The sequence below is a fragment of the Eptatretus burgeri genome, chromosome 2 (assembly GCF_056783735.1).
Source record: "Eptatretus burgeri isolate ZD-2024b chromosome 2, Ebu_testis_v1, whole genome shotgun sequence".
Taxonomy (NCBI): Eukaryota; Metazoa; Chordata; class Myxini; order Myxiniformes; family Myxinidae; genus Eptatretus; species Eptatretus burgeri.
In genome coordinates this window covers 73,566,301-73,592,849 of record NC_140962.1, presented here as the reverse complement: position 1 = coordinate 73,592,849, position 26,549 = coordinate 73,566,301, and the positions used below count along the sequence as shown (strand labels likewise).

General features: G+C 43.9%; 1 protein-coding gene across 2 annotated transcripts in view; it reads right to left on the bottom strand.

The window, feature by feature from the left end:
- The window catches only part of LOC147032325 (adhesion G protein-coupled receptor G2-like), a 100,603-nt gene that overhangs the window by 39,660 nt on the left and 34,394 nt on the right, over positions 1–26,549 (bottom strand). For both annotated transcript variants that reach the window (XM_085869841.1, XM_085869842.1), the window contains 3 exons: positions 19,999–20,103; positions 19,721–19,763; positions 14,552–14,661 (listed from right to left, as the gene is read on the bottom strand). In XM_085869841.1, the coding sequence (XP_085725967.1) occupies positions 14,552–14,661; positions 19,721–19,763; positions 19,999–20,103 (258 nt within the window). The remainder of the gene's footprint in view (positions 1–14,551; positions 14,662–19,720; positions 19,764–19,998; positions 20,104–26,549) is intronic.

The following is a 26,549-nucleotide window of genomic DNA, read 5'->3' as shown; positions in this document are numbered from 1 at the left end:
ATTGGGCGAACGGTTCCCAAGTTACGGCCATTTTATTGCTTTTTTCAGTGTTGGAAAAGTGTATATATCGCAGCTGAAGTGTCGTTCTACCTCATCATGATGTTTTTACCCAAAGATATCTCAGAATAATGATAACAGCATATTAGTAATAATAATAATAGCACAATCATTGGCAGTAATAAAAAGAATAACGTGATACAATGACCAATGTCTGTCAACCAATAACGACCTATATATTGTCTGTCAACCAATAATGACCAATAACGTCTGTCAACCAATGACAGGACACGGTGCTATGACGTCACGAATGATGTCACAATCAATGGGTATTTATTTATTTATTTTTGTTTCTTTTTGCACGATTGACGTCACAATTCTTCTTCTTCGTTTGGTATGCCGTTACAATTCTTCTTCTTCTTCGTTTGGTATGACGTCACAATCGACGCTGGGGACCTGAGTATGTGCCTTTTCAAGGTTTGATATCGTTCTTCATCCATTTCAGCTGTTTCCCAAGTGTTTCCCAAGGTTTGAAAGCTGTTTTTTCCCAAGGTTTGAATTAATTGTTGTGCTTGGTAAACATTTGTGAATACATTTACAGAGAGAGGAGGGAAAGAGGGGGGGGAGAGGAGGGCGAGAGAGGGGGGAGAGAGGTGGGCAAGAGTGGGGGTGAGAGAGGGGAGGGAGAGAGGGGGTGAGAGAGAGGGGCGTCACAATGCAATAGAGGGGGAGAGAGGAGGGGCGAGAGAGGGGGGTGAGAGTGGGGGCAAGAGAGAGGAGGGCGAGACTAGGGGGGAGAGAGGGGGGGTGAGAGAGAGGGGCATCACAATTCTTCTTCTTCTTCGTTTGATATGATGTCAGAATTGACGCTGGGGACCTGAGTATGTTTCCCAGGTGTTTCCCAAGTTATGGCCATTTATGATACGGTTGGTCCGATCTAATTGAAAAAATGCCCCAATCCATTCGTTGTTTATGAGAGCGAAGTAACGAAGCTGCACATACTGGCACGCACCTACGGGCCCGCACTAGTGTAGATTAAATTAAATAGCTGTTGAAATCTGGAGTGAAATCTGAAGATGTTAAGAAATTGGTGATGTTCTGTTTTTTGCGGGTATGTACCGTTACCAATCAACTTGCTCTCACATGCCAAGCCAGCTATTCCTTATCAACCATTTCATTGGAGTACTTTCTTGAGTGCTTATGCCACTTGGCGAGCGCCCTACAGTCGATAGCGGTATTATGCACGCAGTTGGTTTCCCGATTGGGAGGTACAGTTGGCAGTTGCTGCAAGGTAGAGGTATGTAGACAGCACACACAGACATGGTACAAATGGGTAGATTTAGGTTTGTAAAGGGACTTTCCATGGGTGTATGTGTGCATGTTTACGTGTGTGCAGTGTGGGGGATTCGCGGACTGAACTCGCACCCGGGCACATGCTGTGTGGCCCTGTGGTGTGTGGCTCTGTGGTGGAGGTGACATGGCCGTGCTCCAGCACACGGGTAGCAGACATGCCGTGGCACCGACGCCACGTGGGGCATTCCATGCAGTGCGGGTATGGGTAAACTTGAGCATGCCGGTGAGAATCTGTGCATGTGTGCGAGTGAAAGGACGAGTATATCACCATTCTGTGTACAAGGTTAGCATGGACCGAGAGGAGGTTAGAGGAATGTGTATGTGGGGTGGGGGGGGGGGACTGTTAAGGACTGACGGTTTAGTTTTGAATTTTAAATGGCTTCCCCAGAGTGTAGTATGTATGAATCCGATTCAGAGTGAGCCAACTGGAGGAGGGTAATGGTTGTTGCATGTGCAAGCATGCAGAGGTACGGAGACATCACACACAGATGTGGTGGTATAAATGGGTAGGTTTTGATTTGTAAAGGGGGGTGAGGGGGAGGGGTTGTGCAAGTCTGTTTTTTTTAAAGTTTCTTCAACCATTTCATTGGAGTGCTTGCTTGAGTGCCTAAATTTTCAATTTCTACAAGCTTCGATGGTAGTACCATAGCTCGGTTCTCTGGGGGACACTCATATCTACATTTATTGTTATATCTAAATGCTTTCTCCAGAGTTAGAAAGGCAAAATAAATTAAGAGGATTAGAACGAGTTCAGGAGAGAATTGAAAAATGTTTTCAGTGGCTGCAAAATACAAAGCATTGAATCCCCACACCACAGCAGAATAGCCAAGAGGTAAGCACGCTCGCTTCAAGCTGTTTCGCCGAGGTTTGAATATCAACCCAGCTATAAACTGTCATTCCAGTGTTTCACAGGTTGGGTGATTCATCAGTGTGTGTACTGTCCCTCAGATGGATGCCGTTAAACTGGGTGTCACATCTGCCAGAATCCAGTGTCCTCTATCTCCCCACTCTCATATATATATATATATATATTTGTATATATATATATATATATTTATATATATATATATATATATATATATATATATATATATATATATATATATGTATATATCTCTGTCTCTCTCTCTCTCTCTCTCTCTCTCTCTCTCTCTCTCTCTCTCTCTCTCTCTCTCTCTCTCTCTCTCTCTCTCTCTCTCTCTCTCTCTCTCTCTCTCTCTCTCTCTCTCTCTCTCTCTCTCTCTCTCACACCTCTCTCACCCCTCTCTCACCCCTCTCTCACCCCTCTCTCACCCCTCTCTCACCCCTCTCTCACCCCTCTCTCACACCTCTCTCACCCCTCTCTCTCTCTCTCCCTCTCTCTCTCTCCCTCTCTCTCTCTCTCTCTCCAATCTCTATCTCTCCCACCCCAATCCCTCCCACCCCAATCCCTCTCTCTCTCACCCCTCCCCATACCCCTCTCCCTCTGTTAAGGGGACTATTACGGACTGACCATTTCGTTTTGAATTTAAAATGGCTTCTCTAGAGTGTATCATGTACAAATCCGATTCGGAGTGAGCGACCGAGGGGTGTAAAGGTCGCTTCATGTAAGCATGCAGGCCTTTGCCAGGTAGCGTGGGTTTTAAATGTTCCCACCTGATTTTATGTAGAATGCGGAAATTAAAAAGAAAATGTTGCTGTTTGGGCACATTTTATCACCCTTCCCTTCCCCTCCCCTCACACTGCTTTCTCTTCAATCCTGTACTATTGCCACGAAACGTCCCAGAGTTTGGAGCGGAGATTCATGAAGCATTGCTCTCCCCTTCTCCCCCTCGTTCTTCCCTCCTTCCCAGCTGTCCCCTTCCTCATACCCTCCCACCCCTCTTCACTTCCCCTCTCCTCTCTCTCCCTCCCTTCCCTCCTCTCTCTTTCCTTACCCTCCCTCCTCTTCCCCCCCCCCCTTAAATCCCCGTCAGCAAAGCAACGAGTTGCATTTGCGAGTTAATAATAATAATAATAATAACTATTATTATTATAATAATAACAACCATTCCTTTCATGCCGTGAGGGCAACAGGGCTGCCGAGACAGTTTCATTGTTTAGGGAGTACAATGCTGGATGGGTTGTCACTCCGACGGAAGATACTTGAATGGCTTATTACCCGAATAAGCTGGTACTCATTTTGTCGACCTTGGAAGGATGGCGAGCTGAATCAACCCACCTGGTGTTATTTCTACGACACGACAGGGGCTCAAACTCAAGATCCTCAAACTCAAGACTCAAGCCAGCCACCTCAACCATGAAGCCGACACTAGCCTTGAGGGTTTTAATTAGTTTGTAAAATTAAATTACGTAACTGTAATGTAACACCCAGAGGACAGAGAAGGGGGGGGGCTGTGGAGAATTTACAATATCATCCCCCCCCCCCCACTTTTCGAAATGGATTTACGCCATTGGGTGCCTCTCAACCTGAGGTGTACAAGACCATTAGCCTGGCCAGCTGTGTGGGGAAGAATGTCTTTTTGCAATGTCCCGACACAATGGAACACGGAAGGAGTGCTTGGCAGAGGGAGCGATTCTCGCATGCATTTGCATTCAGCATTCGCTGCATATGGTAGTTACAGGTGAATGCCCGAAACAGCTCAGGTGGGGGAAAGCAAGAGGGAGACGAGAGATGATGTTAATGGATGAGAATGCAAAAGCTGGAATGAAATGCTCAGTGTTGTAGTGCAAAGCCAGGGAAAGCAATTGGTTCCCTCTGTCTGTGTGTCTGTCAGTTTATTATTGAGGAACTTCAATCTAATTTCATACTTTGAACACGAGACCATGAATCGGCTTGTTTGCATTTCCAAAAACCTGTACTTTAGTTGTACTTTGACTCTGACTTTGGCAAAATTGTATGCCATCTCTACCAGTCAAATATGCCGTTCTTACTTTTGGGGGATAATCATGAGATTCAGACAAAATGGCAGCCTTTGTTGATGCAATGCCTGAGCTAACATCGGCCAAAATATCTGCCTGTTTTTGTACATCTTTTTCTCAAAGATCGTTCCAAAACCGGCAGTTTCTCCAGGATGAGTTTGTACAAACTTTGTGATTGCCAAAATGCATGAATAGACCTCGATGGTGATGAAAAATGCGTCTCAGCAGAGCATCATCAGCTCTAGACCATTCTGTTTGACCGATGATCGGCTTCATATGGTTCTCATCACGCCTGTTATTTCAGGTTCACAAACAAAACTAATATAGATTATGCTCGGAAACACAAAGCAAGAGTTGAAAACACCCTTCCTATGTCGTTTTTCTCAAGACTGCGTGAGATAAGATGTTCTCTATGAACTCTTGAGTTACCTCTGCCCCCCTAACAGCTTGGCCCCAAGTGTCTGCAGCTTTTGGGAATGCACTACATCACTGGCTCAGATACCACGTCATACCAATGCGGCAAGGGCAAAGTGTCAGCCCTGAAGACACTGAGAGCTGGCAACTTCCCTGGTTTGTACTCCGCACTTGGCGAGCTGAATGCAAGCCATGAACAGCTCATGGAAGCAGGGCGGACATTCTTCTGTGCCCTGTATGGTCAGCCAGAAGGTACCACGATGAGTGAGATGAGGTACTATATGTAGTCTCAAGGAAGTCTGGCAAGCCCCTCAAGCTCATGGCATTACCTCCAACTGAGATCAATCTCTTCCTACATATTTTGCGTGCACATCTACAGACAGTACTTGCAAAATCAGCTGATCAGCAGGCCCCACCTGAACTTGACATTATAAAATATGGATGGGACATCAGAGATGGAATCCCAGTGCCAGCAACTTCTGCTACTCCACCAGCCCCTTTGGACCTCATGGATGTTGTGCGGTGTGGATGCAAAGCAGAGGGGAAGGCCTGCAGTACTGCAAGTTGCAGTTGTCACCATGCAAAGATCTCCTGCATGCTATACTGCACTTGTGGTTGCAGTGACAAGTGCTTCAACCCACACAAGACTGTGGAGGACAGTGAAAGTGAAGTGGAAGAAGGGAGTGTCGAAGCAGAACTGGAAAGAGACGAGGATAACGGAAGGGGACGAGTACAACGAATGGGAATGAACAATACGTAAGTTGTCTACTCAGCTCTATGTCCTCTGTTCCTTAGATGTCCAATATGATGACATGACAATGTGTATGCTTTCTGATTATCAACATACTGTTGTGAACCATTCATGACTTCACTTTTGCATTGGTGTTGCATAATTTTCAGCAGAAAATAGTCATGGATATTTCATGTGAACCTCTATTTATTCCTGAACGTAAAAAATAACCCCAAAATTGAATTCCTCATGTCAAAACTAGAGGGGGAGCACTCGGTAGAGTGCAAAACCTCCGCCGCCAATACTGCTTGGTCACTCAAGTGAACCTGATATCCTATTCATTCAATTTGATGTCAACAGTGCTCACAGAGTTATAGTTTGCAACTTTCCCTTTTACTTTTAAATTTTACATATTCAATTCATTCGTCATAACTAGATTCCTTAAGACAGAAATTGATTTTACGTGGGTATATCCACCTGAAGTTCCAAAATCAGCCGCAATTATAATTTTGGTATGTTTGTTGTTGGAAATCACTTATAACATGTAGATATGCAAAAAAAAAGAATTCGAAATCTTGTTGAAAAAAAAGTTGCAAAAATTTTTTTCTCTAACAATTTTTTTTTGGGGGGGGGGGTTGGAAATCACTTAAAAGATGGAGAAGTGCAAAAAAAAAAAATCGAAATTTTGTTGATAAAAAATTGGAATTTTTTTTTCTCTAACAATTTTTTTTTGGGGGGGGGGCGGAGGGTTGGAAATCACTTAAAACATGTAGAAATGCAAAAATAAAATTCAAATATTTTTTCAAATTGGCCGCCATAGCGGCCATATTGGATTTTGGACCAAGTCCAAAATCTAATGGCATGATCCTTGGACCATACCTAACCCCCCCACCAAGTTTCGTCGAAATCCGTCGAGGAGTTTTTCCGTAATACTGTTCACAAACAAACAGAAAGGGGTGAAAACAGTAACCTCCATCCATCTTCGATGGCGGAGGTTAATCATATGGAAAAGAGGTATTACACAGGATTATATGTTGACCGATTTAAAACTTAGCCCTATCGTCTGACCTGTAGCGGCCATCTTGAATTTATGCAAATTACAGGAGTTCCCCAAGGTAGCCACCCCGGCAACCAACCTGAATTTTATTAATGGATCCATGTTAGTCCAAAACAATCATAAAACCACACACTTTCCACATCAACAAGGTTGACAATGGAACATATAATAATGGCAAATGGACTATTTAGTCGTACTCAGGCAGGTATATCATTCTGAAGGATAAGTATCTCTTATTTTCACCTCAATTCGTTCATATTTCACAATTAAACCACAAACTTTCATACTTACAGCTGTTTAACAAATTTACTTTGGTATCTTTTTGAAAAACTTCTCCTGAACTTCAGGTTTGCTTGTTTGACATTCTCATCAGAGCTGTCACGAGTTGGACTTTGACAGATCCGAAAGGTCAAATTGACGATGTCCTGCAGGAATTTACATTTGCCATAATCCCGATTGCTCAAATGCCCCTCTCGGGATTCAATCACAAAAATTGCCGAGCGATTAACCCTTGCAATTTGACCCCAAAGATGGACACTGCAGGGACTTTCAGGAAGGAAAGCAGGGAATTTGAAGGAGGTGGGTTTGGGGTCGATTAATGGGGTAGAAAAGATCATTATTGTGGATGGGGGAAGATATGAGATGGTGGTGACCAGTTGTTTTGAAGACCTGGAGGAAGGAGTGGGATTGAAGAGATTGTGGGAGGTTGTTCCAGAGGTGGGAAAAATGAGGAATGAAACGGTGAGGGTGAGCAGTGATTCTTGATGTTGGTAGTTTTATCAGAAGGGGTTTGCTGGTGGACCTTGAGCGCCCTGTGGAAATATGGGGGGGGACACACATATCACACACAGAGTAGCGGGGTGGGGGTGAGACCGGAGAGGAGATGGTAGAAGACAGAAAGACCACCGACCTGCCTGGGGTGAGAGCGTGAGACCCAAAGACTCAGCCTCATCACGGGAGAGACCAATGATCCTAAATGCCTTAGTTTCCACATTGTGAAGTCGAGAAAGGTGGGAGGCAGGAGCACCAGCCCAGAGGGGAGAGCAGTACTCCATCAGGCTGTGGACAAAAGCTTTGTATGTGGTCAGGAGCTCAGGTGTGACAGGAGCTAAGGATGGACTTTGCACGATGGAGGATGCCCAGTAAGCGACTGGCTTTGGAGGCCGGGTTGGAAATGTGGCTTTCCCAGGAAATATCATGGCAGATAGTGAGACCGAGAAGCTTCAATGAAAGGACTTCTTCAAGAGGATGGTTGAGAAAGCAGAATTTGGAGGGGGGGGGAGTTCTAGACAGTCCTTTCGGAGAGACATAGTGAGAGTGTGAGTTTTGGTCGGATTGAAAGACATGTTCCACGTGTTGGACGAGCTTGTGATTTTATTCAGATCCGCAGACAGTGAAGAGGCTGCTGCTTACCGATCTGAGGGATAACACAGTACGGCAGAGGGTGGGGTCATCAGCAAAGAGATAAAGAGGATTTTCTAGTCTGAGAGATCATTGATGAAATTGAAAAACAGAAAAAGAACAGGGCCCAGAACGCTCCCTTGAGGAACTCCAGCCTGGACAGTAAGAGGGGATGAGAGAACTCCATTAAGGGCCACACGTTGACTGCGATAGGAAGTCTGTGAGCCATGAGTGGAGATGTCCTTGGATAACATCGGAAGAGAGTTTGGTGAGCAGGGCGGGGTGCCAGACAATATTGAAGGCATGTGATATGTCTAGGGAGATGGCTCAGGTTTCATGTCTGGCATTGAGAATCTCCATCCATTGTTAGGATAGCAGAAGCAGCATATCCAGGGTAGAGTGACCTGGTCTGAATCCAAATTGATTATCAGAAATCATGCCATTAGAGAAGAGGAAGGATTTAATGTCTGAAGCGATGATGGATTCCATAACCTTGCTGATGATTGGGAGAAGGCTGATTGGTCTGTTTTTGCACCTTTTTTTATGTAGAGCGGTCATGTTTGCTGATTTCCAAGCAGTTGGCAGATGACTTTGAGCAAATGAGAGAGTGAATGGAACAGAGAGAGGGTGAGCAAGATCAGCAGAGCAGGTTTCAGGACACGGCTGATGCCGTCTTGACCAGTTGCAGAATCTGAGTCGAGGTTTGACAGTAAACTCTCTACTTTGTCAGGAGAAAAGGACACAGAGTCCAGGAACAGCTGGGTGCAACTGAGTCAGGTGGGTGCAGAAAGTGATGGGTTTGGAACACAAGATTTAGAAGCAAACACAGAGTTTTAGGCATTCAGCCTTTTCACATGCATGGTCAGCTGTGCAGCCATTTGAGGTAAGGGAGTGGATGGAGGGGGAACATACACCAGAAACAGACTTAACTAGAAGGGCACTCGGTAGAGCACATACCTCCGCCACACAATGCCTGATCCACGAGAACATATCGGGTCCAATACATTTTTGAAATATCGTGCTATGCAGTACTGCATCCTTTTTGGCCAGATATCTCAATGGTGAAGAATCACTTTAAAAATTAAATAATTCTCATATCCAGATCCATATTCAGATCTTCACCAAAATCGAAAAAGTTCTTCCTTGTCACGCACCCAACATATCCACCAAGTTTCATCCTAATCCGTCCACAACTTTTTGAGATGTGCTACATATAGTTTTTGGCACCATCTCTCAATGGTGAAGAATCGCTTTAAAAATTCTAGTAGCCGGATCCGGATCGTCCACAAAATCTCATCATTTCGTCCTTGTCACACACCAAACCTGTCGACACAATTTCATCCAGATCCATCCACAACTTTTTGAGATGTCCTGTACACAAACAAATAAATAGACAGAAAGGGGTGAAAACATAACCTCCTTCACCTTCGGTGGTGGAGGTAACTCGATGCCATCAGGATTTGGAGGAGGGAGAAAGTTTTGAGAGTTCAGACTTGAGATTAGAAAGATGTTGTTTTCTGGGTCTCTTGAGGGGAGACACAAACACGTTACGAGCTTTATGGAAGGAACTGAGATTGCCTTCAGTGTACCATGGGTGGGAGGAAGGGTAGGACAACTGAAGATGAGATTGGATAAATCTGTGCATGAGGGAGAGCAAATTTCTTTGAAGGAATTCCGAGGACAAGTTGATATCTGAGAAAGTAGAGATGGGAGACCGGTCTCGAAGTTTGATGGCTGCTTGAAGTCCCTGCCAGTTGGCCTGAGTGAAATGCCAAACTCGATGGTGCTGAGGTGGTTCTCTAATAACAGCGAGAGAGATGTCTACTTTGACAAGCATGTGGTTAGATAAACCAATTGAGGTGGAGGAAGAACAGCAGATATTTTCAGGGAAATTGGTGAAAATCAGATCCAGAAGAGATGGAGTACCGTTGGTTGAGATCCGGGTTGTGAAATTGACCGATTGAGTCAGTTCCATTGAGTCACAGAAGCCTTTTGCTGAAGTGCCATGGCAGGTGAGAGGTACCCACACCCATCCAACTGACATGATGACAAATGAAGTCACCGGATGTGAGGAAGAGCGAGTTTGGATGAGAGGATAGAAGTTGGTCCATGTTTTCGGAGAGTGAGATGTAAATGGAGTCATCACTGTTTCGTGGACGGTACAACACACATATAAACATGAGGTGGGAGGGGAAGCCGTAGCCAGAGGTATTCCTGGGGGTGTGGGGGAGTGAGGGAAGTACATGGAGAGTGAGGAATAGAGTCTTTGATGAAGAGAGAAACTCCTCCACAAGGACGAGGCTCAGGTCTGTCATACCGGAGGAGGGGGTAACCAGGGAGAGATACAAGAGAGTCAGAGACGTTCTGAAGGAGGAAAGTTTCTGTTAAGCAAATTATGTCTGATTTGTCAGTGGCAACCTGTTTGGAAAGATCTGTCAGGTTTGAGCGAAGGCCCCGGATGTTTGAGGTCCACACTTTTAAAGAAGATGGAGGAGAGGAGGCTTTGGGTGCAGGGGAGGGGGGGGGAAGGGTAGGACGAGAGAGAAGGTGGGGTGGAAAGGAGAGTTGTGTGGGAGATTGCAGAAGAGCTAGGTGAGAAGGATGGATGAGGAGGAGAAAAGGTTCGGTGGTGATGGGTTGAGGTACAGTGGGGAGTAATAAGAGAGGGGGCAGAGGGCGGTTGGAGATTGGAGGAGGTGGAGTGATGAGATGGAGAGAGGGTAGGGGAAGGAGGCAGCTTTATGGACGTGCGAGGGGAGGTTGGAGGAAGAAGGGTGTGTGGGGGGGATGGGGGAGTTTTTGAGAAAGGTGAGAGGAAAGCTTGGAGAGGGAAGGGTGTGTGGGGGGGGGAGTTTTTGAAAAAGGTGAGAGGGAAGTTTGGAGGGGGAAGAGTGTGAAGATTGCTTTGAGAGGGACGGGAGACGATGAGAGCAGGCATGGCCATTGGCCAAGGTGCAGGATGGTGATGGGAGAGGGTAAGGATGAGACTTGGTCGTGGTATGGTGAAGAAGAAGGGAGTGGGCAAGGGGAGGTACAAGTTTTGAGGTATTGGGAAGAGGGAGGAGGTGTGCTGAGAGGAAAGAAGGAGAATGTTTGTGGTGTTGAGGAGTGTACTGATTGAGAGACTGAGATGTCTGTTCGGTTGGAATGGACACCACAGATGTTGGAACACCACACACTTTGGGACAACAGAGGAGGAGCTGATACTGAAGAAGAAGACAGTGAAAAGGTGTCAGGAGCGGAGGTAGGATGAGGGGCAAGATGGGAGGGGCAAGGAGAGGGGATAACAGGTGAGGGGTTAGAAGGAGGTAGATTTAACGAGGTGAGGTGAATTGGCACTGAAGTTGGAAAAAAGGACGATTGATGGAACACGAACATACATTGCAAATTGGGATTTTAAATTTTTTTTAAAGTTAGAGATGCGATTAAAGACATTACGTGAGGGCTGCGACAAAGGAGAACTAAGACAATGGAATAAAGAAAGGTTGTAACAATGGGACTTTTTTCGACACTGGATGAAGGAAATTGAAAACAGCCTTTTGAAGACGAAGAGTCGCGAATCATGACATAATCCCGAGAACCACACGTGTAAAAAGAGGAAGTTGAAACATTTAAAGAGATTTTTTTTTGTTTTCATTTTTTGATAAAGATTACGTAGGTTTAGGTAAACGAAAGGTTGAAGAAAAATCGTGAAGGTGCTTGGTGAATTTGGATCAGCAAACGCAGAAGGATGCTGGTAGGGATGACAAAAGTTAAAGGAAGAAGAAGAAGAGGGGTAGAGAAACACGTGGTTACAGGAGGTGTAAGGTGAGAAGTTAAAAGAATAACTAATTTTATTTATTTATTTTAAGATTACGTAAGTTTTTAGCTCAAGGGAAGGTTAAAGAAAAAATTGTGAAGGTGTATGGTGAATGTGGGTCGGCAAAAGTATAAGATTACAGATCGGCAGAAGGAGGAAGAAGAGTCGGAGGAGGAAGTCACGTGGAAGGATTTTTTTGTTGTATTTTTATATTTTAAGACATGAAACAGAAGGTATAGTTGAGAGGGATTGGAGGAGGGTGGAGGGAAAAGTGGACAAAATAAAAAGTGATGGTAATAAGGAGAAAATACAATAAACACGATCGCGCGCACAAACGGGAAGAAGGGTAGGCCTCAGGCTCAAGGAACCCCGATATGAAAAGACGACAAAAACTCAACAATTAACACGAGACCGAACTAGAAACACACAGTAAGCACAGAGATAACAAAATGACAGTAACAAGCTCGAATGAGCTAAGATCCTCGTCCTCTTAATGATGACGTCATAAAAACGAATATGACGTCATTGTGATGTATCAGGTTTGCGATAAATTATCTGTGCTGATGCCCGGCTTGATTCTCGCAAACAAAATTCAAACAGCTTGCCTAGTTTTGGAGATAATGGTATCGGCGATTTCCATTAGCGGCAATATTATGACGTCAACTTTTTTTCTCGGAAGAATTTCCAAAATCGGAGATGGTTACTGCCTGCGCGTGGGCTTTCTGCATATACCTGGCAAGTTTCACGAAGATCCGATGAAAACTCTGGGTTGTGAAACAAAAAATGTCAAAAAATAGGAATGACGTCATAAGAATTGATATGACGTCATAGTGATGCATCATATGTGCGGTAATTCATCCCTGCTAATGCCCTGTTCGATTCCCGCAAACAGAATTCCAAAAGCTTGCCAAGTTTCGCAGATAATTTTTTCGGCGATTTCCATTAGCAGAGATATTTTGACGTCATAACTTTTTGTGTCTTTCTGTGCGGTCTGTTACTGTCTGCGCGGGGAATTTTTACATACATACGCCAAGTTTCAGGAAGTTTTGATGAAAACTGTCGGCTGTGAAACAAAAAAGTCCGCAAGAAGAAGATGAAGAACAACAACGTGAGCAAGACATAGAGATCCTCCACGAGGATCTAAAAACGCTACAAAAACGACCGGAAAACTTATCTTTGAGAAAGTCTCCAGAGATCCTGAAGAAGAACCGTCACGTCGCTCAAGAACCGGAACCAGTACATATTTTGTAAATATGTACTGGTCACATATTTACAAAAGCTTTACAGTCATGCAAATGGAATGAGTACATAAGTAAGCTTTGATTATCAAAACTTTTCAGATCAATAAAATAGTTAACCACACAGATCTAAAACCTTCCACTTCAATCAATAATCAAAAATAAAAGTATGTCCTGCTCTTGTTCTCTGCACAGAGGAATAAACTAGACAGCTTATGATACGCAAAGAGAAGAACATACAGCGGAAAGGCTGGTCGCATATTGCAGGATCACGTGGGGTCGTGCATCAGGTACGACCCATACCATAGCTGTGGGACTTGAGGGACCGAATCAGCACTCACTTTGACATGCGGGGTCTTTGCACCCCATTTCGACCCAGGCTGCTTTGTGCAGCTCCCTGTGTACTCAGCTCTTTGATTGCCCTTTGCGTACACCATCTTGTGATGCTAGAAGGAAGGAGCTCCCCGATCATTCACCCCCATTCTTCTAAATCATTTCATCACTCATCTCACCTACTTTGGTTGAAGTGTCTATTATCTTTGAACAGACTCGGCGGCGTAATGGTTGGAGCATCCACACTGAGTCTGGGAGGTTGGTGGTTCAAACCTCCATCCGAGTCATACCAAAGACTTTAAAAAATGGTATGTGGTGCTTCCTTGCTTGATGCTCAGCATTTAAAAGGATAGAGCATGGACAAACAATGCTGGGAAGGCAATGGCAAACCACCCAGCATAACCCTTGCCAAGAAAAGAATATGGTGCATCAAAATCAAAAAGATCATCATTGAACGTATGGTAGGTGGCACTATTTTACAACAAGTCTGCGATATTGGAGAAGTGACAGGTGAGGTGGGGGACTTTCAGCTTAACTCCTTAGTTTAGTTAACCCCCTAAACTCCCACTCCCTTTCCGAGACAAATGAGTCATTTGTAACCATTTACTCATTACCTAATGAGTGACGGATGCTGGAGCAGCACCGCTTTGAGTTCAGATCTGGTATACAGACTTGTGCAGTAACTATCTCTGCTGCCTTCAGTGATGGAATCTAAAACAATTTCCATTCGAGACTGTTTATATGCAGCTGCTCGAGAAAGAAAAAAAACGAAGAATATCATTTGTTGCATCTTGGATCAGTCAATGAATGGTCAGATCAGACTAAAGACAATACATACGAGACATTAAGTATGTAATCATCTGATACAGCAAACACACGAAGTAAATTTTAGAAAGTAAAATCTATACTTTTATATTAGACATCAAAAAAAATCACACTATCAAATCCCTGAGCTGTAACCCTTGAGCACATAGTTCATGAAACTGGGAACAAAAGTTCAAATATCCAATCCCGTCTCGTGTTTGTAATTCTTGTTCAAGTGTATTGATGTCCTGCATGTGATGTATACTCAAATGAGCTCCCATTAAACCTTCTCCCAGTATTATACTCTGACTTTATTTTCAATTCAAGTTCAGCATTGGTGCACCAGCTCATGTCAGTAGCATTATGCTGTCATGTTCAAGTCTAGGTCATGGTCAGAGGTCATGATCAAGTGTAAATATTGATCTTGGATTACAAGTTTGAAATTAGGATTGCTATTCCATTGAATGATTGTATGATTGCTAGGTGGGTGATGTCAAGCTTCAGCTGTTGCTATGTGTGCTTACCATGAGGATGCCAAAGTGAGTGAGGTGATTACAGAAGCAAAGTGTTGAGTTGGATGTAGATCCTTCAAGGTCTCTTTGGCAACCATCAGAACTCCAATTGCCTTTTCCTCCTTCAAATGAAAACACTTCGAGGTTAAATTCAATTCACTAAGCATTTTATTGTTCGTTATAAGTTGTGGTTAATGATCATCCACTTGGAAGTTGTATTAATTTTTGTTCATTCTAACTTTATATCCTCACAACATCAATCCTTATCCACAGATATTGTGATAACATTGTCTCACCCTTGCAGAAGTACTTTAAAAGTTACTGATTCTGGCTCATCACAACCAAACACCTGGTTAGTAACAAAGGGGGAAAATCCAAACGTACCATATTTGAGCCGCAGAACCTGGGTGCCTATTCAGGTGGTTACAGCGCAATGACATTACTGGAAGTGCAGCTGTGTGGTTAATGTGGTACCTGTTTTAGGATAGAGAAGGAATTTGCAGTTTATTCGGGGTGCCAGTGATAACTAGCCTAATATTCTGAAGGACACCGTGTGATCTTTACCGTTCACCAACTCATATGGGATACTCAATTTCAGCATACATCCGATGGACGACACACGTATTGATGAATTACCTTTCATGCGAAACACCAGGATAACACTTTATCGCTGGGTAGACATTCAAACCTGTTATAGACAGCTCAAAGATGAGTCTGTATTACCCCGATGCTATCCTGCCAGCCCATGTGTGGCATAATCAAGCAAATTTCTCCACCTGCTCTGTTATCCTTGTTACCTCCACCACCGAAGGTGAAGGAGGTTATGTTTTCACCCCTTTTTGTCTCTTTGTCTGTTTGTTTGTTTGTTTGTGTGCAGGATATCTCAAAAAGTTGTGGACGGATTCTGACGAAATTTTGTGGACAGGTTCGGTGTATGACAAGGACGAAATGATGAGATTTTGTGGAAGATCCGGATCCAGCTACTAGAATTTTTAAGTGATTCTTCACCATTGAGATGTAGGGCCAAAAACGATATGTTCCATGATATCTCAAAAAATTATTGTGCCTGATATGTCCTCATGGATCAGGCATTACGTGGCGTAGGTATGCGCTCTACTGAGTGCCCTTCTAGTTTTTCCTATACAATGGTTGGTATAAATACTGTAGTCTGATTTTATGAGTGAATGCCTTCTTTGGCGAGTAAGAACATGAATCTCAGCGTTCATTTTAAATTGGGCTTATCTGAATTGAAGAACTCATTTATCATTGAATGTTGTAACCTATTTTAGGTCATCTCATCTCGATTCTTGAAGAGATGAACTTATAAAATGGGTCGTGATGTCCGGATGTCTGTCCATCCGTCCATCTGTCAACTTTTTCCTACTCCTCCCTTATCATCCGGCTGATTGTTCAGCGATTTAAAAAAAATTAATTTTTTTGGTATACATTGTTGAGGCTCGTATGAGAGCTAACACATAACACACAGCAAGGGGGGCATGACACAAGAGGGGCAGGACAGGGAAGGACAAAACTGTGGGGAACAGAGACATTAGGAGATCTGTGGAAGGGAGAGGGATGGAGCGGGGTATACCAGGTATACAAGGTGGACACTACAGGGATTTTCAGGAAAGAAAGAGGGGAATTTGAAGGAGTTGGGTTTGGGGTGGATTCACTGGGGTATAAAAGATCGAGGTTTTGGATGGGGGTGGTGAACAGCTGTTTTGGAGGCCTGGAGGGAAGAATGGGATTGAAGAGCGTGTGTGAGTTTATTCCAAAGGTGGGGGAAAAAAGAGGAATGAAAGAGTGAAGGTGAGCAGTGATTCGTGCTTTTGGTAGTTTTACCAGAAGGGTGTTACTGGTGGACCTTGAGCGCCCTGCGGAAATATGGTGTGGCGGGGGGGATAAATCGCAGACAGAGCAGATCGCTCTGGCTTCGATTTTTCTATTTCGGATAATGGGGGCTCCCGGGAGGGGGGTTGGGGGGTGGTATCCCCTGAAACTTTGGATCTCTACTCGTCCCTTATTAACCAACTGATTGCTCTGAAACCCGATACAGCCCTTATCCTCGATGATCCGCAGAATCACTCAGGCTTAGATTTTTCGATTTCGGATCGAGGGGCTCCCATGGGGTTCTCCCAAATTTCGCCCTATAACTTTCCATACCAAGAGATTGAGTCGGCGTGGGTTTGAATCTCGGTCTGAACAACACCACAAGAGATGACCGTCAGCCCACTCGGGGCTATTTATTTTCATACACAGTCAAGGCTCATGGACGAGCTCAAACACAGAATGGATCAGGATGCAACATAACAAAAGGAACAGCAGAAAGAGAAGAGGGAAATGCCAACAGAAGGGTGGAGGAAGAAAATAGATGGAGATGGACAAACAGGATGCGGGTAACAATGAGAAGTAGGGGAGAATGCATGGGGTGGAGAAGATGGATGCAGAAGCAAAATTTGCGGGGAGGGTGGTTTAACGGGCGCATAAAAGATCATGGTTTTGGATGGAGGATGATCTGAGATGGTGGTGAACAGCTGTCTTAAAGATTTGGAGGAAAGACTAAGATTGAAGATGAAGAGTGTGGAAGTTGGTTCCACAGGTAGGGGGGGGAAGAGAAATGATTGGAGGTGAGCAGTGGTTCTGGATTTTGGCAGTTTCACTAGGAGGGGTTGCTGGTGGACTGCATGCACCCTGCAGATAACTGGGAGGGACAAAGCATGAAGAGGGCAGAGGGTTCATGACCAGAAAGTAGGAGCGACCACCGACCTGCCGGTGAGAGTGAAGTGATAGACCCATAAACTCAGCTTCATCGCAGGAGATTCCAATGATCTTGAAGGCCTTCGTTTCTACAGTGTCAAGCTGAGCAAAGTGTGAGGCAGGGGTGCTAGCCCAGAGGAGAGAGCAGTGCTCCATCAAGCTGTGGATGAAGACCTCAGTGGATAGGATTTCAGGTGTGCCAAGAAAGGACTTTGCATGACAGAGTATGCCCAGTCGGGGGCTGGCTTTAGTGGCCAACTTTGAAATGTGGTTTGTCGAAGAGAGATAATGGCTAAGCAGGAGATCCAAGAGTACAGTACTTCTTTGAGAGGGTTGTTGAGAAAGTAGATGGGAGGGTTTACTGTACGGTCCTTTCAGAGAGAGAGAGAGATAGAGAGATAGAGAGATAGAGAGATAGAGAGATAGAGAGATAGAGAGATAGAGAGATAGAGAGATAGAGAGATAGAGAGATAGAGAGATAGAGAGATATAGAGAGATATAGAGATATAGAGAGAGAGAGAGAGAGAGAGAGAGATAGAGATAGAGATAGAGAGATAGAGAGATAGAGAGATAGAGAGATAGAGAGAGATAGAGAGAGATAGAGATAGAGATAGAGAGAGATAGAGAGAGATAGAGAGAGATAGAGAGAGATAGAGATAGATAGAGATAGAGATAGAGAGAGATAGAGAGAGCGAGATAGAGAGAGAGAGAGAGAGAGAGAGAGAGAGAGAGAGAGAGAGAGAGAGAGAGAGAGAGAGAGGGAGAGAGAGAGAGAGAGAGAGAGAGAGAGAGAGAGAGAGAGAGATAGATAGATTTTTCAGGGGAATCAAGTTTGTTGTATTGTTGGAAAATTATTCACAAACAAGATGGAAATAAAGTTGTTCTATTGATGGGGTGGTTGTTTGGTGAAGTGGTTAAAAACTTTCTTCATTCACTGGCTTTTAGTTTTCTAACTCAAGATCTGTTCCAGTTTTAGAATATGTTGAATATTATGTCTTCCTTGAGTGTAATGGGAATCCATCGCTGTATTTCTTTTCTTTTTTTATTCTCAAAATCATGTAAGGTACGAAGGCAATGAGTTTTTTTTTTTTTTTTTTTACTGTTTTTCATAAAATATTGACTTTTGTGGTCTTCTCTCTAGATTGCACCAGACTCTGTGTCATAATGATTTTGGTATCTGCTCTTAGTCTAAGAGGTCGTTGGTTCAAACCCCAGCAAAATCATACCAAACACTTTGAAATGGTATGTGCTGCTTCCTTGCTTGACTCTCAACATTTCAAGACTAGAGCATGGACAAACAACACTAGGAAGGCAATGGCAAACCATCCAGTATAACCCTTGCCAAGAAACTGCCTCAGCGGTACCAACGCTTTGAAAAGAGAATGGTACATCACAATAAGAAAATCTATATACATGATTGCAAAGTCTGTCACCAACATCTTAGACAGGATGATTTTTTTTGAAGTTGTTACTGGTCAATAATTAGAGGTTTATCATCTTGGATACCTGAGAAATCCATTACATTTAACAGGCGTTTTTGTTGATACAATAAAAAATTGTTCACTTTAAACTCAGTCTTGAAAAGATTATGGCAGTAAAAACTTTAAAATACACAAACACCAGAGGTTGTAATGGAGCAGTAATTTTTCACAATGAAAGAGTAAGTGAAAGTTGCAGTTGGCTTTAGAGGGATGTTGGGGTCTGTTGATTTCCTAACTGTCAATCTGTCACTCACTTCCTTATTTAACAATTGTTAAGGAATCAACAGGAAGTTAATCGAGGCATGATAAGAAAGGAGAAGCGTACATTTTGGGCATTAACCTTTCGTTTCTCTCGACAAAGGGTGAACACGTAAAATGTCACCTTCTCCTTCATTCCCACAGTAAGCACAACTCAGATTAACGTTTTGTCGATGTCATCCATTATTCTACTTGTCCACTGGCACAGATAGGCACACACTTGCCTTCGCCACCAAGGCAGTTCTTCATTTTCCTTTTTCATATGCTGCTTGGTCACAATGCTTCTTCTCTTATGTAGAAGTATAATTTTTTGTTGTTTAAATTTCTGTTGCAGCCTCAAGTGAATGTAATTTCTTGTTGCGAGGTAATCTGGAATTTCCCCTTTTACTAGTATAGGTAATGGTATACTTGGTTGTTATGAGCCAAAAGCAGCAACTTTAAACAACTGTCAGGCCATTCCGTCCCAAGCCCCTTGTTCAAACTGTAAAGAAACAAAACAATATCCATCGTTCGATTTTCACACTACATATCATTTATATTAGTTATCTACCTTTGTCTCAGTCTAGCCATTTCCACACTCACCCAGCACAACACATTTAACCCTCAAATTACCTATTTCAACTGTTTTATCATCATCTCACAGTATTTTCAACTGTGAATGTGCATCAAGAACCTTTGAGCTTACCATTTAGTGTATAATTCCAAAAGAAGCATTCTGAAGAAAGACCCTAAAGAAACAAACAAGAGTTAGTATTTCAGTAACATTTTGAGGTCTTCTCTTTGTCAAAACTCAATTCAGCTTCAAACAGTAAGGTTAGCTCCAGCTCAAATCGCTTCAATGTTTGCTCTGCTCTTCCGCAGACTATAGCTCTAAATGCAGAGCTCTTCAACTCTAACAGTAGTTGGAACTCCAGCCCAAGTTTAAAAACAAGCCATTGGTTACAGCTCCAATCCTACTGTTACCTGTTTGATTGTTCTGTGCGAAAACCAGATGGAAACATTCTCTTGCAGCCCTGAGATGCTGAGGTTTCCCACACTCGCGGCCACGACAAGGTTTTCTCCATTGTCCTTCAATCAGAAAAGTAACATGTCCACAAGCACACCTGTTATGTATAACAACTAAACAAAACACTGGCTGCATCACTAACTGTACATTGTTTGATCATACATATATTGTTGCGGGCCCAGCATCACAGGGGAACCACGAGGGAGGAACTGGTCCTAGTTCCTCTCCGGACTCACTGGGAATCGCAGGCCGTTGCACAACAATAACTTTGTGTCTCAGCGGGTCGTTAAAAACGTGACCTTATCGGGGAATCGCGCCCTTGTTGCGTACTTGCGTTAAGGCCCGGTCACACCTTGACGTTTTAGCCAACGTATGCCGATTTTTGATTTTTTTTTTTCTAAAACGCTGGCACACGTTGAATACGTTATGGGTAAGTTTTGATAACATTGAGAGCACGCTGAAAAACACTGCCATACGTCGTTGTACGCTGGCTTTAAACGTTGTACTTTTTGGCTGTCCTCAAATTTTTTCATGCTTGAAATTTCACGACGTATGCCGGCGTATGACTCACACGTTCCGCTACGGTGGCCACAAGTTGTATGCACAGTCTGCGATCGTTGACAGACGTCAACACATGCTACTTGTAAGTTAATCATAAGTTGAGACACGTCGAGGTAATGTTTAGCGTACCCGAAACTTATTTCTAACCTATGATTAACGTGTTGTTGGCACGTTACGCGATCGTTGCCACACATCGACAGACGTTACTTTTAAGTTACTCATAGGCTGAAAGACGTCGGTATAATGGATCGTCCTTGCGTCAGCGTCCACGGCCACGGCCAGGACACTTATTTGCAGCATTCTTCAAACTTTTCTTCGGCATGACGAGGATGTTCACACTTCGATGTCTAGCTTGGCTATGATTCCAATTGTCCATCGGCAGCGTCTATTTAAAATAGTCGAGTTTCAGCGTTTTAACACGTTCAGAAGAAACGCTTCAAATTTCCAAACCCCAGCGTCAAAAAACAAAGGCGAGTGACAGCAATTTAAATCGTTCATTGTAAACAATGAAAATAGCTGAGTGGTACTTTTTAAAAGTCGTTGAGTGTAAAAAAAAATCCAATTGTTGAGCGCAAGCATCTACTTTCAATAGTGGAGTTTGAGCGATTTAGCACGTTCAATAGAAACGATTAAAATTTCCGAGCGCCAGCGTCAAAAAACAAAGGTGAGTGACAGCAATTTAAATCGTTCATTGTAAACAATAGCTGAGTGGTACCGTTTAAAAGTCGTTGAGTGTAAAAAAAATCCAATTGTTGAGCGCAAGCGTCTACTTTCAATAGTGGAGATGCAGCCTTTTAAATCGTTGAGTGGCAGCCTATGAATAGCAAACCCCATGTCACTGGCAAAGATAAACTGCCGCACGATATGGATGTTAGGCTATCGTTGGGCATAGTTTGTGAACGCTGGCTTCACGATAATTATTCGTTGGTATATCGTATCTATAAGTAATCAAAGCGCTCTATGCACATTATTAGTTCATTGTGCATTTGTCCAACCCATTATGAATAGACCTAAATCGTAAAAACAAGCCATAGCTCATTGTTGAAAAAGCCCCATAAAAAATTAGCCGCGAAGAACTTCGAACAATGGTGAAAAGATGTCTCCTACCCGTGGACACGCGGACGCAAGGACGATCCATCATAACCCACACCCTCATCCTCACACTCACCTACTACTGCCAACATGAACAAACTACAACTAATACTAATACTGATACTGATACTGATACTGTTACTGCTGACATGGACATCGACTCAAAAAGGACTCGAAAACACTGTTGGGTTCCCCTTTTATGAGCAGCATTTTTATATACCAATTCCCAAAACCGCTGGGAACACGTCTTTATATGGCAGTTGTAAGCTAGAAACACGTTAATTTATTTTTTTTGTCGACTGGAAGACGTCATTGGAATACGTCTACATACGTCTGTGTGTTGGGACTACGTAAACAATTGGTTCAAAGCACGTCAAACATAAGTTAGAAATAAGTTTCGCGTAAAAAAGACATTACCGCGACGTGTTTCGACTTATGAGTAGCTTATAAGTAGCCTTTGTGGACGTGTGTAAGCGTCCGCATATCGTGTGTACAACTTATCCCCATCGCATGCGGAACGTGTGTCATACGCCGAGTACGTCGTAAAATTTTGAACATGTTTAAAATTTCTTGACGTACTCTACTTACTACGACGTATGATAACGTACTTTGGCGTTCTACTCACGTATACCAAACTTACTCATACCGTATTTGACGTGCCCCAACGTTTTAGACACATTTTTCTTAGGTCGGCATACGCTGGCAAGATCGCCAAGGTGTGACCGCGATGTTGTCACTTCCATTTCTACGGCAGTTATGATTCGAATCGTTGTGCGTCAGCCTTTTAATAGGCTACGTCACGACATCGTCGGCGATGCGTGCAACGCGCTATGCCTAAGTTAGACTATCGTTGGGCATCGGTTGTGTAGGCCGACAACAGGTTCAGCATTCGTTGGTATAAGTTATCTATAACACAACGAAACGTTCTGTGTCCGTTACCAATGCGTTATACATAAGACCAAGTCGCTATGAATACGTCCGAATCTTTAAAAAAAAACATCAAAAGTTCAACGTAAGCCAGCGTTTTACATACATTTTAATACGTTGCCATCGCTGGCTAAAACGTCAAGGTGTGACCGGGCCTTTACTTAAGTTACTTACCATATCAGGTGCAGCCGAGTGGTGCTGCCAAGTACACACCGGCTATTGAACAGATTTTGGGGAATAACTTCCCGGCTAAGCTAGGGTACGGGCCATGCTAGACCAATGGAGGACAAGACAAAAACGAGCTGGGTACATTTCTAACAAGCACATTTATTTAAATAAAGAGCGAGGATAGTTATGTGGCACATTATAGGATTTATTGCAAATGTATAGCAGGGAAAGCAAGGAATTTGTGGGGCACGGCAAAAGACGTGTAATATTTTCAAAAGAAGACAGTGTAGAGTTATCCCGAATATTCTTTCTTATGGAGTCTTAAATTATGCTACGACGGGCCATCACACACACACAAACCCAAGGAAAATTAGAGATAGCCCAGAGAGATAGAAGCAGTTGAGGATTAGCGACCTGTCAATACCTGGCGCGGTCGGCATACCTGTGTAACCCAAAACGCTTTGGAAAGGGGAGGAGGGAGAAATAGTGAGGAGATCTAGGGTGCGTGGGTGAGAGTTGCAAGTGTAATACAACGTGGGATGCAGTGTGGTGAAAGAGGAAGGATGTGAGATGCAGGTCAATACTGTTCACTCTTGAGTTCGCTCTTGGGTTTGTCCTGAAAAGAACAATTGGTTGGGGCTTGCCCATGTTGATTGCTCGTTTGTGTCCACAGTGGATGAGAGAAAGATGGTAGAGAAAGATGCGTCAGAGAAAAGACCCTATCGTAATCGTGTAAGAATCTGTACATATAAATGTCGCTGCGGGATGCAGCCAAAATGAGCATCCATAGAACGAGAGCAGCCCTGGCTAACAGCTTTGACTTTTACATGGGGCCGTGGTTTTTGGCGGTGCTCTCTGGCCCTGAACATGCGCTAACCTCCATTCAAATGTGGGATTTTAGGGAAATCCCTGCATTACCCATATGTCCTCAAACAAGCTCCAGTGCACGTTTGCGCTTCGAGTTATGCCCCAAAGTATTCCGACCTTTGTCTCCTCAGCTTCCTTCAAGGCTGCAGTGAGTGTTTGATGAATATGTGGCAGTTGTGGTAGTTGTCGAGAAGTCGGAGCAAGTTGTGGCATTTGCAATGAATGAGATTGTAATGTGGCATTGTGGGGAAGAGGTGGAAGTTCCTTATAAAGAAGTCATCAATAAGGTCATGTTTGTAATAAGAAATGTAAGCGTGGGTTGTTGTGGGGATTTTTAGTAGTCGTATGAAATGGTTGTGGTGAGCATGGTACAGTATGGTGAGCAGTATGAAGGTATGAGGTGAGTCAGCAGTTGAGAATTGGCGTGCAGTTTTGAATGGAAAGTTGGCGCGCAAATGCATATGCGGCACTCGCTGTGCTGCTCACTTGGATCCTATTGGTTTTGGGCATTCTTGCTTGTGTGTTTTGTGTGAGAACTGCAAAGATTAAAGATTAAGGAGATCTAACTAAAAGAGCCCGACACAACACATCTTTCCTATTTTTCCCACGAGACATACTATTGAAATTACTGTTTTGGGTTCACTGTGTGTGTGCCATTACCTCGGAGGTATGCAGTTTTACAGAACCGCAAAAAAAAAAAAAAAAAAAAAAAAATATATATATATATATATATATATATATATATATATATATATATATATATATATATATATATATATATATATATATATTGTGGTTTCCACCCGTTCGGCGTGCGGGCGACCGCTTTTAACTAATCGCGGTCGCACGTGCTCACCGGACGGGCAATCCTGTCGTAGCTTTCCGGATCAACGCCGAAATCCAGCTACGGGTGTGTTTTTAAAGCACACCACAACCTTGTCAATACTCCACCCGCGCTACAGGGTCCGATCGCTGAATGGTCGATTTACCTAATTATTCGCGCAGGCAGACTACCAAGAGATTGTACCTCAACGGGACCTGCTTGGAAACAAGCCGCTTTCGCAGCTCGCTCCATTTGCGATTTGCCGAGCGGTGTATTATCGCGAGGCCCCGTTGGACCCGATTATCTTATCGGCTATTAAAAGCCAGCTAATATTCCGTACGTAATAATGGCAGTCAATGACAGGAAAGGATGCAACGAACAGATGAACATTTAAACAATGACATTTATTTCACACACGACACATATGCATTGAATGGGGGAATGGGGACAGGACACGAGTAAACAAAGACCGACAGCCATTTGTCTATTTATTATTTACATGCACTTAACAGTTCTACTTAGCGGACACGGCGCCACAACTTTCATACAAAGAAAACCCCAGGAAAGGAAAGGGCAAAACAGGACCCATAGGCCTTTAATGTTCGCGGAGCTGTGGAGACCGCAAGAGCTGTGAGAGGCCGTGCTGGTTACCTGCCACCCTCGTGGTGACTCGCTGGGCGACCCTCGATGGTTCGTCACCACCCGACTGGACTCCACCAGCTCCTGACTCCACTCTCGACTCCACCGGCGCCTCGGTCGACCAAGGAGAGAGAGAGAGCAAGGAGAGAGACCAAGAAGAGGGACTCTCTTTCCACTCGCTGACCGCCAGCTCAACTCAGCGCCGAACCCAGACCAGACCAGAGACTCTAACAGACTCCGCTGCCGGCGACTCCTCTCCTCCACTGCTGGTCGGCGTCTCCTCTCCCCAACTCCACTCGTCGGCGCCCCCACGCACCCTTTTTATAGTCACGGAGCCTCGCCCCTCCCTTCCCGGCGCATGAGGGAATCTTCCAGAAAGGGCGTTTTCCCTTGGTGAATCGGGCCCTTTTCACTGCCGTTGCCTTTGCCATAGCTTTCGTTCTTATCCACGTTTGGAGTGTTGAGATCCACCGCGTTGGTTGGCGGAGATGTTATTCGTTGGGGGGGGGGGCAGGGGCCGTTGTCTGTGGGGATGTTGATGGTTGTGGAGAAGGTGGTTGTGGTGAAGGAGGTTGTGGTTGTTGTTTTGGAGGAGGTGGTGAGGAGATGCAGTTGTGGTGAAGGTGGTTGTTGTGAAGGTGGTGGTGGTTGTTTTGGAGGAGGTGGTGAGGAGATGCGGTTGTGGTGAAGGTAGTTGTTGTGAAGGCGGTGGTGGTTGTTGTTTTGGAGGAGGTGGTTGTTCCAAAATAAAGACAGCAAAAGAACAACGGCTAACTGAAGATTCACAGCCCGGTTACACGAATAATTTCCCGTTAAACATCGGTGGGGAAATCTATTCTGAACACACACTTATCGACGTAACTGATCTCTGGGAAGCCTGAATGGTGTTCTGTGAATTTCCACAACTGTAACTATATATATATATATATATATATATATATATATATATATATATATATATATATATATATATATATATATATATATATATATATATCATCACTTTAGACTTACCCTGTGCATTGACAAGCCCCAGATATGACCTTCCCATTGGCGTTAAGTAGTAACCAAACCAGATACAATGTCAACCTCCGGGACGTCTGCCTCAGGCCCATCGCAAGGGGGGGGGGGAATTTGGGTGAAATGCCCCCCATGGCACATCTGGTGCCCCCCCCCACTTGTATGCCACCCATTTATGCCCTGTTGCACCCTGTGAACAACTTAGTGTTTAAGGACGAGCACCCACTGTGAACTCCTTGCTGTTTAAGCGTTCAACTGTGTGAACTAAAACCCTTATTCCAGATGTTCAACGTGGTGAATAATAAGGCCTTCTTGGATAAACTACTTTAATAATATCCTTCTTTGAATAACAGTTAAGAGATAAGTGTGTGCTTGCCAGTGCATCTCCAAAAGCAATTGGCAAGATAATAC